The sequence below is a fragment of the Myotis yumanensis genome, unplaced genomic scaffold (genome assembly GCF_028538775.1).
Source record: "Myotis yumanensis isolate MYYU_CA2020_CCGP unplaced genomic scaffold, mMyoYum1.0.hap1 SCAF_4, whole genome shotgun sequence".
Taxonomy (NCBI): Eukaryota; Metazoa; Chordata; class Mammalia; order Chiroptera; family Vespertilionidae; genus Myotis; species Myotis yumanensis.
In genome coordinates this window covers 77435202-77450186 of record NW_027223755.1, presented here as the reverse complement: position 1 = coordinate 77450186, position 14985 = coordinate 77435202, and the positions used below count along the sequence as shown (strand labels likewise).

Sequence of the window (14985 nt, the reverse complement as noted above, 5' to 3'; positions counted from 1 at the left end):
TGTCAGTATTTTACTGGATTCCTTGTTGCGGCTTCAGAATCACTTACCTAACAGTCATGGAAGGAGGAACTTCAATTTGATGTGGAGACATCTAAAAATATCAGTAGTGGTTATCGCTAGATGGTTGGATTGCAGATGAGTTCTATATTTTCTTTGCTTCCTGGTTTCTTCAAATACTTTATTGTAAATATGTGTTGCTTTTTGAACTGGAAATAAAACTACACATAGGTAAATGCCTGTAAGAAAATACATCAAATATTAGCCCTGGTATGTCTTATTGGTGGTTTTTTAGGAGATGTTTCTTTTCTTCTTTACCTTTTTAATTTCTTTTGTGTTTTCAAATTATTCATCAAATAAGTGTCTTCAGCTGGAGAAATACTGGTGTATTGGGTGGAAATTAGAGATTATTTGAGGAATTCTATTATTTGACAAAATCTTAAATATCAAAGCAGTTATCATAAAGGACAAATCTTACGAGTATTTTTCACAAAAGTAGTGATCTTATTATGGTAATGCTTTGTGTTCGCAAGTACAAGCATAACATCTTGGGCAATAGTGGCCGCTCCTAGAATACCAGCAGGTATAATTATATTAATTACCATATTTTGTGAGATACATATAGTACAATATTTGATTTACATGTATGTAATATACTGTATTTAAGTGCATATTCATGTAAATGTGTTCAAAGGATATGCTATTAACATTTATTAAAAATAACCCTTTTGTGTTTTTTTAATACTATGAAAATGTTTTTGGTGTATACAAAAGATGAAAGCTCCCCATCCTTTCCTGTTCATTTTTAGACAGCCTGAAAGGGACGTGTTGGCTCAACATCCAGGACAATCGCTGTGAGGTGAACATTAATGGAGCCACTCTGAAATCTGAATGCTGTGCCACCCTTGGAGCCGCCTGGGGGAGCCCCTGTGAGCGCTGTGAGCTAGGTAGGAGCCTGACCAAGGGGCTCTTGGCTTCTCATTGGAAAGCTTCTCCCTCAACTGGGCACCTTGTCCACTGTGCATTTCCATAGTGAGGAAGGCTATAACATCATTACCCTCCCTAAAATGTTGTCTTTTATGGTGGAATTTATTCATTTCTTAAAATATGTATTTGGTTTATCCTTTTATGTAATCAAACCTTTTTAATGTCTTTTCTTTTTATCCTCACCTGGAGATATGTTTATAGATTTTTAGAGTGAGGGAGGGAGAGAGACAGAGACAGAGACAGAGACAGTGAGAAAGAGAGAGAGGCATTGATATGAGAAACATTGATCAGTTGCCTCCCATACACATCCAACTGGGGATCAAACCCTCAATCTAGGTATGTGCCCTAACCAGGAATCAAAACCGCAGCCTTTTGGTATATAGGACGATGTTCCAACCAACGGAGCCACCCAGCCAGGCCCTTCTGAATATTTTAGACAAGGAAGGGAGTCAGCTGGAATTTAGCTGCTGGATGACTATCAATATTCTCTAGTGTCCTTGTTGGCATATGTCCTTGTAGAACACGATGTTTCCTTAAATCTTTTATTTGTTTATTTATAATTCCATTGGCAATGTGAAAGCAAAAAGGAATTTTCATGGGAGAAATTATGGGACTACAATATGGGTCAGCACTGATGGTGTTACCACAGCATGTCATGTGCCACACTGAATTCAGCAGAGGGCAGCTGGCATCCTTGTCCGCTACTCCCCAGCTTGTGGTTTTTACTAGTCCCATTTAGATTCCATTATACTGTTTCTTGAGCTTCAGACAGATGTATTTTCTTTCACTATGAAGTAAAATGTGTCCTGTTGTTCTCACAGATACAGCTTGCCCAAGAGGTTTTGCCAGGATTAAAGGTGTTACCTGTGAAGGTGAGTGTATTCCCAGATGATATTGTAAATCTTTAGAGCAGTATGTAAAATTGTCATTGACTCTCACACTTTGGAAATATTTATCATTTTCAAAACTCTTGAAGTTTCAATAAAAATACTCAATGTAATCAATAAATGTTTTAGAATACTACTCTTAGGAAACAGCTTCGAGTCTCCCATTCTTCCTCTTTATACCATTGCATAAATTTTCATGAGGCCACCAATAGCCTTTGAGGCACAGAGCAGCTGGCAGAGGAACACGTCTGGGCTGTGTTCTATGGACAGGCAAGGCTGTGGTCATTTTCACAGCTGCTGTCTAGGAAAACCGGTGGCTGTATTGTGGAATATTTCTACTTAGCTCAAGTAATAATTCACATTGTATTGCAAGTTGAATATACTATGTGGGAAGTAAGACTACACCTGCCTTTTCTATTTGTAACATCTTTATTCCTGCACTTGCTTCATTTCCCTGCAGATGTTAACGAGTGTGAGGTGTTTCCTGGTGTTTGTCCAAATGGACGCTGTATCAATAGCAAAGGATCTTTTCATTGTGAGTGCCCTGAAGGCCTTACATTGGATGGAACTGGCCGTGTGTGTTTGGGTAGGTTCATGCCCTTGTGTATTTTATGCATGAAACCAGCCATGAATTTTTCTTATTCTTTGGGCAGTGACCAGTCAAAAACCGTTAGGATGTAGCTGGAAACACTTTAAATGAGATATTTTGAGGGAAAATCACTAATGGATATTTTTTAAATAAACGTTTTTCAATGAAATGATTTCTATAGAATACAGAAAGTTGATACTGCTCAAAATTTTACCCCCAAAATTAAATTTCTTTAATCAGATATTTTAGGCAAGTTCAAGCTTTCACACTGAGTCAGTGGAGTAGGAGAACTATGTATATTTTGAACATGGAAGAAAAATTGGAGACTAGTATTTGAAGTTAACATTTACCAGCTCAATGCAGCTGTGCTCTTAGACAACAGTGGGGGAAGTCATGGTCAAAGTTATGTTGTTTCTCTTTGAAAACATTGACCGATCCCTTTTCTTCCTTAACTTCCTTTAGAGTTTAAATTTTGTTAATGCTTTATTTTCTAAAAATGAAGAAGCTTTTTTTTTCAACATTGTATTATAGAAATGCCTTGTTGACCTTATTCTTTATCAATGTCATGCTTGACTGAAGTTGAGTTTCATGATTGAAAAGAAACTTGTATTAATTCTGTATCTAAACAACCTTTCATTTACTTAAAGGATTTTTCCAATATGCAATGGAAAAGTAAGTTTTAAAAATAACCTTATATGGGTTTGTATTTTAATTTTAAGTTTATAGACAAAGCCTGAGCAATGGTAATGTTATACTCAAAGATCCTTAAGGCATTTATGTATACATCAGTGATTTTTAAAATTAGTGGTAAGAAAAAAATGTTTGCAATATTATACAGTTTAGTTTTATAATTAACACAGATTTTAAGTTAATTTTTTATGACATTTAAATATAAGGTATGACTGTAAAATCATATGGAAATGTTTAGAAATTATAATATTCAAAGTCTGTATAAAGAAAAATTCTTTTCAGATTTTTATGCTTAAATTATTTACAAAGTTTAGAAAAAAATTAAGTGTCTCTTGAAGATGACAGAGTGCCAGTATGCTAATTGACTAATGAAATCAAGTTGCCTTCAGTAACCAAAGGATACTGTTTATGAAGATATATCATGGATTGTGAATCATCACTAAGCAGAATTAATTCCCAATAACATCCCTCAAAATTAAACCTTCTGTAATATTCTAAAATGATATGTTGAGTTTTTCATCTCTGTACTTTGGTTAAATGTTTTTGTCACTACTTGAATTATGCTACATTAATTGCTTGTAGCTGGAGATGTGAGAAAGTTTCAAGAAGAGATTGACATAAGAAAATGTAAAATTTTCTGAGAATAAAAGTAGAGGTAAACTGCTTTGATAGAATTTATCTAAATCAGCGGTCCCAAACCGCAACACTTTGAGGGGACAGGCAGGTAATATAAATGAGTGAGGTGGTAATAAGGAGTGGTGGGGATTGCAGCAAACTGTAGAGTACATAAACCATCCAGAGGCTTCCAAATTTATATTTTAGTTTCTGTGCAAGCCAATCAAAACATTCACAGACCTATGTGGCAAGTGTGCTGACAGTGTTTTGATTCCTGATGTAAATACTGATATGAATCTGCATAGTAAAGACACCAGATTACTCTGCCAGGCTATCATAACTTTTTACATCCTTAGTTCAAATGCTTTGTTTAAAAAAAGAAAAAGAGAGAGATTAATTCCAGAATAGCTTCTTGAGCAAATTACCTCAATTACATCAGAAACAGTTTGACTCAAGCCAGAGTTCTCAGGCTACCTGTACTTAAATAAAACTGTCACATCTTGTTAAGATCCTTACTGCCCTAGTGACAGCATAGGATAAAGTTGGCTATAAGTGGGACCAGTCCCTGAGTGTCTTGTGGTAAGGAGACTCATTGGATTACTGTTACATCTCACACTGGTGGGGAATGTGGCTTTTGGTTGGTGGTAGTGCAGCTATCTGGGGTAAAATCACCTACTGTGAATATCTATATTCAGTCTACCAAATCAAAATAAAAATTTACCACTGTTATTTTTTCTTTAAAAATAGGACTTCTTAATTATAATACTTGGAAATGTATATAATACTAGGCTAAAGGAAGTAGCTAGAGTTGATACTACTTTTGGTTGAGAACTTGAAAGAATCAGTATTGACAGTAAAATAAAAAACACATTTACTTGTTTGTGTTTACATTTCCATTAGGGATCTCTTTTCCTCTGTTAAACAGTTTTCAGGTTTAGGAAAGGATTTAATATCTTGAAATAATCTTATCAAGTAAAACATGTAATTTGGTTAAGGAAAGCCTTTTCTGAACTCATTATCTATATTTGCAATTTAACAGCCAAGTGTTTGACTGTAGTTTGACCAACAACTCTCCTGGCTAACGGATAAATGTGTTATCTATAGATTATGCTAATTTACCCTATTTTGTGACTGTTGATTGATCTTCTGAGGTCCTAGCTAGCATGCCGAGACTTTAATATGCTTTGAAGTTGAAGGGAAAATGTGACATTTAAACAAATAATTTGGCCCCTTATTAGAGCAGATTTACATAACCTAGGGCAAAACCCATGGTGAAAAGATAAGTTTGGCAGGAGAAAAAACTTTAAGTGCAATAATAGTTTTTCTTTATAAAGGTATTTTAATCCCTGTATCAATTGGCCAGTAGATTCAAGTTGATCATTTACTGTTTATAACTAGGATTCGACAGGACTGCTCACAAGCCACTCTAAGCCATTCAGTGAACAAGAAGAATCTGTCACTGAAATGAATTCATTCTTTCTGAAGTGAGCAATACAAGAAGGGGGTCATAGGTGATGATATGGAAAAGCCTTGTCACAAGGGAACCTTTTCTCCTGAAGGTGGCTTGTGAGAATTAGTGATACTGAAGGAGAACCCACCTTGCTCTCATTAGATGACTGTCATTATGGACTCCATTCCAGGAGGTGCTGGGCTTGTGGCTCTCACCTACTGGTGAATCTCCAGGGCCTGGCTTCATGCCAGGCACCGAGCAGAAGTTCGGTATCTGAATGTTCAGTGTTATAACTTCATCTCAAACTGCAATTTCACCCTCCGCATAGACATCCGCATGGAGCAATGCTACTTGAAGTGGGATGAAGATGAATGCGTCCATCCTGTTCCTGGGAAGTTCCGCATGGATGCCTGCTGCTGTGCCGTGGGGGCAGCTTGGGGCACTGAGTGTGAGGAATGCCCCAAACCTGGCACCAAGGAGTACGACACCCTGTGCCCCAGGGGTCCTGGCTTTGCTAACAGAGGGGATGTCCTTACTGGGAGACCATTTTACAAAGGTAACTGAGCGGCACATCAGTCCCCTACACTAACACTCACCCTCCACATTCTCTGAGATTTGGTTTTGCTTCAGACATTTGATTTCCCGCTTTATTTTCTTTGTTAGGCATAATTTGTGGCCAACCTTATATCCCAGGTGTGAAAATCACCTATATAAGATGATATGGAAGTAAAGATACAAAACAGTCTGCTAATCTCGCTTTCCTACTATCACTCTACTGTAACTCTGCTTTCCTTAGCACAGCCCAACTAGATGCAGCCCCGATGTAGCGAAAACTTCTCTAGATCCCTAAACTTTACAAAACAAACCAGCAGAAATAAAGGCATCAGAATCCTTCATGAAGAACACAGAATCTTTTTCACAGTTGAAACTTTTTGTGTAGCATCAATGTGATCATTGACATTTTTGACTTGGATACTTTCTTTTCCATCATAATAGATTTTAAACTGAAAGTGATAGGCCTACTGTTTTATATCAACCAACTCTTCAGTCCGGCTTTACTCTGCTTTTAGATATCAATGAATGCAAAGCTTTTCCTGGAATGTGCACCTATGGAAAGTGCAGAAATACAATTGGAAGTTTCAAGTGCCGTTGCAATAATGGCTTTGCTCTAGACATGGAGGAAAGAAACTGCACAGGTAAGACGCTCCTTGTATTTGGTAAGCCCTGGCTCTCTTCCTTTTGCTGTTTGAAAGCACTGCCATCAAAAGCCCTATCCTAGTTGGTTTGGCTCCTTGGATAGGGCCTTGGCCTGTGGACTGAAGGGTCCCAGGTTCGATTCCGGTCAGGGGCACATGCCCCGGTTGCGGGCTCGATCCCCAGTAGGGGGCATGCAGGAGGCAGCCAATCAATGATTCTCATCATTGATGTTTCTGTCTCTCCCTCTCTCTGAAATCAATTATATATATATATATATATATATATGTGTGTGTGTATATATATATATATACATATATATATATATATATATTTTTTTTTTTTTTAAAGCCCATCCTCTTGTTGAGAACATGTACAGTTTTCCATTTTTCTGTTTGTTTCCTTTTTCCTACTCTTAAACCACTTCTCCAAACCTGTGAGAGCGCTGCAAAATAGAATGAAAATGCTGTTTTATCTACAGAACTACATTAAAAACATGATTTTCTGCCTTAGCCTGTTTGCTCAGTGGTTAAAGTGTAGGCCACGGACTGAAGAGTCTCAGGCTCCATTCTGGTGAAGGGCACATACCTTGGTTGCAGGCTTGATCCCTGGCCCCATTTGGGCCGTATGCAAGAGGCAACCAGTCAATGTGTCTCTCTCACATCGATGTTTTTCTCTCTTTGTCTCTCCCCCTCCCTTCCACTCTTCCTAAAAAGCAGTGGGAAAAAATATCCTTGGATAAGGATTAAGAAATATATATATTTGTTTTATATATATATATATGTATATATATATATATATATATATATATATATAAAATTTTCAGTGTATATGAGTACTAGAAAACATAGCCATTAAATCAACAATTGTCCACACTTGATATAGTATCCTATTAAAAATGGTAAAGTTTAAAATAGAGAAGTTGTAACATGTTTTCCTCATCTGTGCATGTTCTCCTCAGCCTCTGGCTAGATCCCCTCCTGGATTTTCTTCTCTCTTGGTTTCCATGGTACTTTCCTGTTTCAGTTGCCCTTCTTTGACAATGATGTTTCTTCTCTAATCTTCACAGATTCTTCTTGACTTTGGCATTTTTCATCCCTTTAGCATTTTCCACAGTCCTTTGCTCTCTTAGCATTCTGCCTCTCAGAATGACATTTACCTTAATGACTTCATGGGTGCCCTCTGTTGAGCTGACTCCTAGGAGCTATCTCTTGCCCTCTACTCCTCCAACATTTCTGACTTCCATCTGGACAGTTTCTCTTTGCTGTCATCTCCCTTTATCCCAGCCCCCCTTCATCTGCCTAGGGACTTCCTTCTATGTATTAATAGCTGGGAGAAAGCAGTGCATGCATATGTTAGCGACTTATAAATCCTGCTATAGAGAAACTTAAAAATGGAAATTCAGCAAAATAAACAGATGCTGGCAAAGCATTTTTTTCCCATTGTGACAAAAATTTTTTTTAAAAAGTCATGTTTTCTTCATTATATTTTATAGACACGACTTCTCTATTGAAAAATCTTAGTTACAGGCATGGGAGGTTTCTCCAAGAATCCTGTTTTTTAGAATATAAATGCTGCTATTGAAGATTCTTAATTACTATAGTATATAAAAAGTAACAAACATTTTTTTAATTTATATTTTTAAAATTAGATCACATCTGAATGTGACATAAAAAAAAACAAACAGAAATTACGGCATATTCCAAGGCCCTGCCGAATATGAGCGCTCTCTGGCTCAGAGTTAGTTGGCTGCTTCTGCATCCGAGGCTGTCCCTCTGTGGTTGGTCACTCTGCCAGAGGCAGCAGCCCCCTGTTCTGACACCAGGGTGGGCATGAGTTAGTGTCGCAGAACCAGCATGGTCTTTGCATCGTGCGTGAGATTTTCCTCCTGTGTCCACTGCTTCCTCGTTTGCCATCTGCCTTGTTTGGCTCCTCCTGCAGTTGCTTGGTTTATCCATCTGTCACCATTTCAAAGCCACAGAAAGAAATCCCTAATTCCAGAATTCTTGAAGGCAAAAGGCCCCACCTGCCCATTGGCCATGACAGTTTCGGCAGTTGGGGAAAGGAATGTGCCCAAGGCCTGACCCCCTCTAGCTGATCTGCTGAAAATGCATCCTCAAACCGCTAGCCACTGACTTCCCCAACATTTCCAGTGTGCTTCACCTTCACTTGGAAGGCCAAATCTCTAACACCTTCTCATCTCATTCTATTTTTTTATTTCTCTTAAACCCTATGAATTAGACATAGACGAGTGCAGGATCTCCCCTGATCTCTGTGGAAGTGGGATCTGTGTCAACACGCCAGGCAGCTTTGAGTGTGAGTGCTTCGAAGGCTACGAAAGTGGGTTCATGATGATGAAGAACTGCATGGGTAAGCGGCTTGAGCTCTTCCTCTCCAGGCTTGAAACCAATAGAGCCCAGACTCTGGCTCGACCATGGCTTGTCTCAGAGCTGTTGACAGCTTGCTTGGCAAGGAGTTGTGGTGTGAGAGAACACCCTCACATGTCAGACAGGAAGTCTGCTCCCGGATGGCTCTTGGGGAGCCCCAACCTCTTGGCACCTTAATGGCAGTGAGATATTGAGGCTGGGTTCTGTTTATTCATAGAATCTAAAATCCACACAGACTACTCAGGAAGGATTCATTTAAAATGTATGACATTGTGTGGTGATCCCAAAATTTAGATTCATGTGAATCTCCTGTGATTTTCCTTACTTGTGTGTTATTACACACTCTTTGGTATTGCCCATCTGTTAGCCCACTCGTTTTCAGCAGCCTATAGGACTCACTCATGCTGTGTAGAGGTGCAAAGTCTAAGATTTTTCTTTCACTTTGATTAGAGATGTAGACAGCAATAAATGATATCTGGAGTTTAGAGTGACATAAAGTAAATATTGTTTATTTTTATCTTGTGCGAACCTGTTTATTTCATACAAGTAAATTCTTTGTTAGCTCACTGTCTTTAAGAGTAGAACTTTAACCATTTATCCGCTGACAAAAGAAAAGGTGAGGTGAGCATTATCCCATCTCCTATTCAGCCTGTCTCTTCCATTTGAGTCACACTTACCTCGCATAATGATTCTTTCTCCCATGCTGTATGCGTGAATGTTTTTTCCTCAGAGTTCTTTAATGGATCTCACATTTTTACCTTTCAGACATTGACGAATGTGAACGTAACCCTCTCCTTTGTAGGGGTGGCACCTGCGTGAACACTGAGGGCAGTTTTCAGTGTGACTGCCCACTGGGACACGAGCTATCCCCTTCCCGTGAGGACTGTGTGGGTGAGTTTGTCTCCTCAGCACATAAACCCACTCAGGTCAGCTAGTGAAGATGATAAAGATCAGTGGTTGATTCTAATAAACTTGATTCTGCCATGTGAAATCTAGCTGATTAAAAATGATAAATTCAGAGTCCCTACATTTGGATTAAGGCCATCTTTAGAGAATGCTTTGGGGACACACGCGAATGAGCCAGCATTGTCCTGGTAGCCTCTTTTTCATTACAAGTGCACCTGAAAGGATCCTGGGTGAGGGACTTTGTGTAAGGCCATGTCGTTCCCTCCTCCAGGTAGATGGGATGGGATAGCTGCTCCTCTTGGAAGGCCTGCTCCCTGATAGTTCACCTGTGCATATACCTGTGCAGTCACTCAGCAGAGTTTGCTTCTGTGCCCATGTCTGTCATCATAGGCCAGTGATGGCGAACCTATGACACGCGTGTCAGAGGTGACACACGAACTCATTTTTTTGGTTGATTTTTCTTTGTCAAATGGCATTTAAATATATAAAATAAATATAAAAATATAAGTCTTTGTTTTACTATGGTTGCAAATATCAAAAAATTTCTATATGTGACACGGCACCAGAGTTAAGTTAGGGTTTTTCAAAATGCTGACACGCCGAGCTCAAAAGGTTCGCCATCACTGTCATAGGCTCCACTAGCTCATGTGAGAACATGTGAGCTCCCCTTACTCCCTCTTCTCACAGAAATACCAGGTCTCTTCCTTGGCCCTGAGCTCAGTAGGGATGTCAGGGGCCACAGGAGAAGACCAGCTGTTGGTCTCAGAGCATTCCCACCTACTGCTTTTCATAAATATACGAAGGCCTCTGTGCTTACTATATTCTCGTATACTGGCTTTAAAACTTGGATTTAGCCAATAAACATTTTCTTCACAGACATCTTTCTTGAAAGTATAAACAAAAAAGACAGTGTAAGATAGAGCAGATCACACACAAACATAATTTAAGCACATCTTAGTATATTTATTTATAAACTCTATTTATAGCGAGATCCTAATATATTAGATGAATCTTAAATCACAGACTAAATAGACACTTTTTAAAGGTAAACTTAAAAGCTTTAAACATTTTTATTTTATTTTAATAGTGGTACAAATAGTGTTTTTACACAAATAATTACAAAATATTTATTCATGGTTGTCAAACAGTGACTCAGAGGTCAGTTTATTTTGTTGATTGGTTTTTATGGATCTTAGAGCTGAAAAAAAATGTACCCCTCAAAGGTATAATATACAATATAAGGTACATATTTTTGCATATAGAATAAAACATATAATGATCATAGACATACATTTGTATGTCACATAGTCGTCTTACTAATTTTGAGAACTGGGGATGAATTTCTTGCTATATCCGGTTATGTTGTCATTGTTTTCACCTTATATTGTGTCTGCCAGCGAGTTTGTCTGATGGAAAGTGTCACTACCCTTTCCTTGCTGTTCTCTTGTGACTTCATCATTACTACTAGCTTATTTCATAGATCTTTGCAGGAGTTTTTTTTTTTTTAAGGCACTTGTTTATCTTATAAGGGTTAGTTAATTTTAAAATAGGCAGCATAATATATAGGTCCACCTTTCCAGGCACACTGAACGCACAACTCAGTGAAAACAGATGAACAGGTGAGGGCCCTGTAGGCAGCCCCGCTGTTCTGCGGAACCAGATGTCTTCCCTCAGGAGACATCAACACTTGACCATCTGATAGGACCAGCTGAGCGTGCCAAAGTAAACCCATCTATTCAACGTGAGCAAGCTTCATTTCCGGCATGTGCTACATGTGTGTGGTCTAATGTGGTAGTCACTAGCCACATGTGGCTATTTAAATTTAAGTAAAATTAAATAACAGTAAAAAGTCAATTCCTTAGTCAGACTATCCACGTTTCAAGTGCTCAGTAGGAGCTACATATTGGACAGCCCAGATGTGGAACACTTCTATCACTGTAGAAAGTTCTACTGGACAGCACTGTTGTGGGTAGAAATAAGAAATATAGAATCCAAAATTTTCTTAATATTCCAGATAGTGCCCCAGGAGATTATTTTACTTCCCTTTGAAGTACACAAAGCCTTTTGCAGACCATGGCTCCAGTGCAGCATATTCTTGATAGTTTGTGTGATGTTTTTAATTGTGTAAAACATTAATTCTGTGTTTCTTTTTATAGATATTAATGAATGCTCCCTGAGTGACAATCTCTGTAGAAATGGAAAATGTGTGAACATGATAGGAACTTACCAGTGCTCCTGCAATCCTGGATACCAGGCCACACCTGACCGGCAGGGCTGTACAGGTGAGAGTAGGCCAGGGGGATCTGGAACCTGTATTTCTCAGATAAGCCTAGGGCAACTGCTGGCACTAACTCTATAATGAAGTCAATGGGAGTTATTTGTCCTAAAAATGAATCTAAGATGCCATGGTTTGGTGGTTTTGCACAGGAATCTCTGGTTTTATCATAGAAAACTACCTAAACTCCATAGTTATTATGCTTTTGAGCTCTTTATTCTTAGGTTACTGGAGCTAAATGTCAAATGGAATGCTGTCTAAAAGGCAGTAAAAAAAAACTAAGTAAGATTAATGGTATGATGCTAAAGCAACATGAATAATGGGAAGAAAAATTCAAAGCTATTTAAGTTTCAAAAGAAGAAAAGCTATTTATTTTTAAGGAAGTAGCCCTGACAAGCAATGTGGTGGCAATGTTTTTACAGATATTGACGAGTGCATGATAATGAACGGAGGCTGCGACACCCAGTGCACCAATTCAGAAGGAAGCTATGAATGCAGCTGCAGTGAGGGTTATGCCCTGATGCCTGATGGGAGATCATGCGCAGGTACAGAAAAGAAAACACACACACTTTGTGCGTTTAATTAATTTTATCTTATACATCTGGCTCCAGATAATTTGAGTGGAACTGGATGGGGAAAAATATCTGAGCTTACTCAAAGCCATCCTTCCTTTCATTTGATGTTAATTTTGTATCATCAGATATTGATGAATGTGAAAACAATCCTGATATTTGTGATGGTGGCCAGTGTACCAACATTCCTGGAGAGTATCGCTGTCTGTGTTATGATGGCTTCATGGCTTCAATGGACATGAAAACATGCATCGGTGGGTACCATAAAAGTGGATAAATATTTATATACACGCACACGCACACATATCCAAATTTAGGCACATTTATGCACGCACACACTTATAAACATAAGAAGAGGCTTTTTCAGTTATTTTAAAAATCAAACCATTTTATTAAAAGATGTAAAAGCTGAAATGGAGAATTTATTTGGAAAAAATCCTTAAATACATTATATTTATCTGCAACACTGTATCTTGCAAATAGATTATATTTTCAAATTTTATTTGTGTATTTTAGTATTATGCTATTCAGTTTAAAAGATTGCTTTAGAACTACTAAGATGAACAAGTACTAACCAAGATATTGAAAATACATTTTCTAGATGTGAATGAGTGTGACTTAAATTCAAACATCTGCATGTTTGGGGAGTGTGAGAATACCAAGGGATCCTTCATTTGCCACTGTCAGCTGGGTTATTCAGTGAAGAAGGGGACCACAGGATGCACAGGTAGGTCTCAAGCTTGTATCCTCCATGTTTCGGCTTCTTATGTTTCAGAGGCCAACCTTTGACATCATCTGCTCACCAGCATCCGTTAGGCTGTTACCCACACCAGGCTGTGACTGTATGTGTGATGAGGAGCTGACACAGAGCATGTGTGAGGTGTTTGGCTCTTCTTTGTGGTGGCACACCGTTCAGCTACTCCCCACCGCAGAGTTGGCTGTGGGCCCACAGGTGGAGTGGAGAGTGGGTGTGGAGTCTGGGCCCTGTGGCTCTGATGTGCTTCTGGTGGCTCCTGAAGCAGCGTCCACTTTCCTAGGAGGACTGCTGCCCAACTAGGAGACATGCGTAAGGAAGAAAAACAGTCTCTTTTTGGAAATAAGATTTCTCTTGTCATCTATAGTTCTACATGGAATTTTGTCTATAGTTCCACATGGAGTTTTGTCTGGGCCCAGGAAGGGGAAGGGTTGCTGGTGTGGGTAGGGGCTGGCACACACATCTATCAGGACAAGAGCTGCTGCATCTCCACTGGAAAAGGGATGGCAGTTTCTTCTAGAGAAGGGCTTGCTTGATTTGGATCATGACGTTTCAAATCTTGTTGGACTCTATGAAAAATAAAAATGTTAATGTTTTCTTTGTACAGTTTTAGATACCTCCACATTTTAAAATGTTATCTGCACAGAAAGATAGTGGGAAGTAGAACTAATTAGCTTGTATTTTATCTTCTTCATATTAACTATGTTTCTCAGATGTGGATGAGTGTGAAATTGGTGCCCACAACTGTGACATGCATGCCTCATGTCTAAACGTCCCAGGAAGCTTCAAGTGTAGCTGCAGGGAAGGCTGGATTGGAAATGGCATCAAATGTATTGGTGAGTTTGCAAATGCAACTAACCTTGGCTAAGACCAAATTCTTAGAGGCTCTCCTTTACGTAGTTGTTAACCCGCATATTTGAAGAGGAGCATGCTCTTTTATTTATTCTCTTGAAAACCAAAGGCCATCTTTAGTTGCAAGATAGTTCTTGTCTAAGAGTTTCCTTTAACAATAGTATAAATGATCAAATTACAACAGTATGCCTTGGCATCTGTTTTTCAGTGTGTTGTTCAGTAAAAATTATTTGATGTGTAGCCAAAAATTCAAACAGCTGTATCATGAAAATGACTAATATATTTCCCCAATCTTTTCATAATCAGTGAGATTTAAAACTTGTTGAAATAAATGAAGGGAATGAAAAGGTGTTTTCAGATAACCTAAGTCTGGAGTAAGTAGTCCATACCAGCCTCCTAATAAAAATAGAATTTTTCTTCCAGAGAAATATTAATGTTTTGCTGGATTGCAAGGGGTCCGATTTAAAGAAAGGAGAATGGGGAAACAGTTGACATATTCCAAGTGTTACAGATCTTTAGCCAAAGGTTAATAAGTGTTTGTAACTGTGAGGCAGAAGACTGGATTTTCCCCTTGGTGTCATGCACAGTGCTGCTTACTGTGCTCGGTGTTTTACATGCCTTAACAATAAAGCATTTTCCAAGTGGTAAGACTTATGCAAGTCTATTTAAAGTAGAAAATTAAGCAAGCTAAACTGACCTCTCCATGATTGCCCATTAAAATCTTATAAGCCTGCAGTAAGCATTAAAGAATAGCCTTAAAATCTCTTATCAATAATATATCCATTTAAATATGCATTTTCATCCATTTAATTGTTTTATACTTGTCAAAT

General features: G+C 38.5%; 1 protein-coding gene across 1 annotated transcript in view; it reads left to right on the top strand.

Annotated features, from left to right (window-relative positions):
- FBN2 (fibrillin 2) overlaps positions 1-14985 on the top strand; it is a 244389-nt gene that overhangs the window by 166309 nt on the left and 63095 nt on the right. The window contains exons 21-32 of the mRNA XM_070411499.1: positions 807-944; positions 1806-1856; positions 2332-2457; positions 5544-5771; positions 6286-6411; positions 8651-8779; positions 9562-9687; positions 11859-11984; positions 12400-12522; positions 12678-12803; positions 13151-13276; positions 14017-14139. Of these exons, the coding sequence (XP_070267600.1) occupies positions 807-944; positions 1806-1856; positions 2332-2457; positions 5544-5771; positions 6286-6411; positions 8651-8779; positions 9562-9687; positions 11859-11984; positions 12400-12522; positions 12678-12803; positions 13151-13276; positions 14017-14139 (1548 nt within the window). The remainder of the gene's footprint in view (positions 1-806; positions 945-1805; positions 1857-2331; positions 2458-5543; positions 5772-6285; positions 6412-8650; positions 8780-9561; positions 9688-11858; positions 11985-12399; positions 12523-12677; positions 12804-13150; positions 13277-14016; positions 14140-14985) is intronic.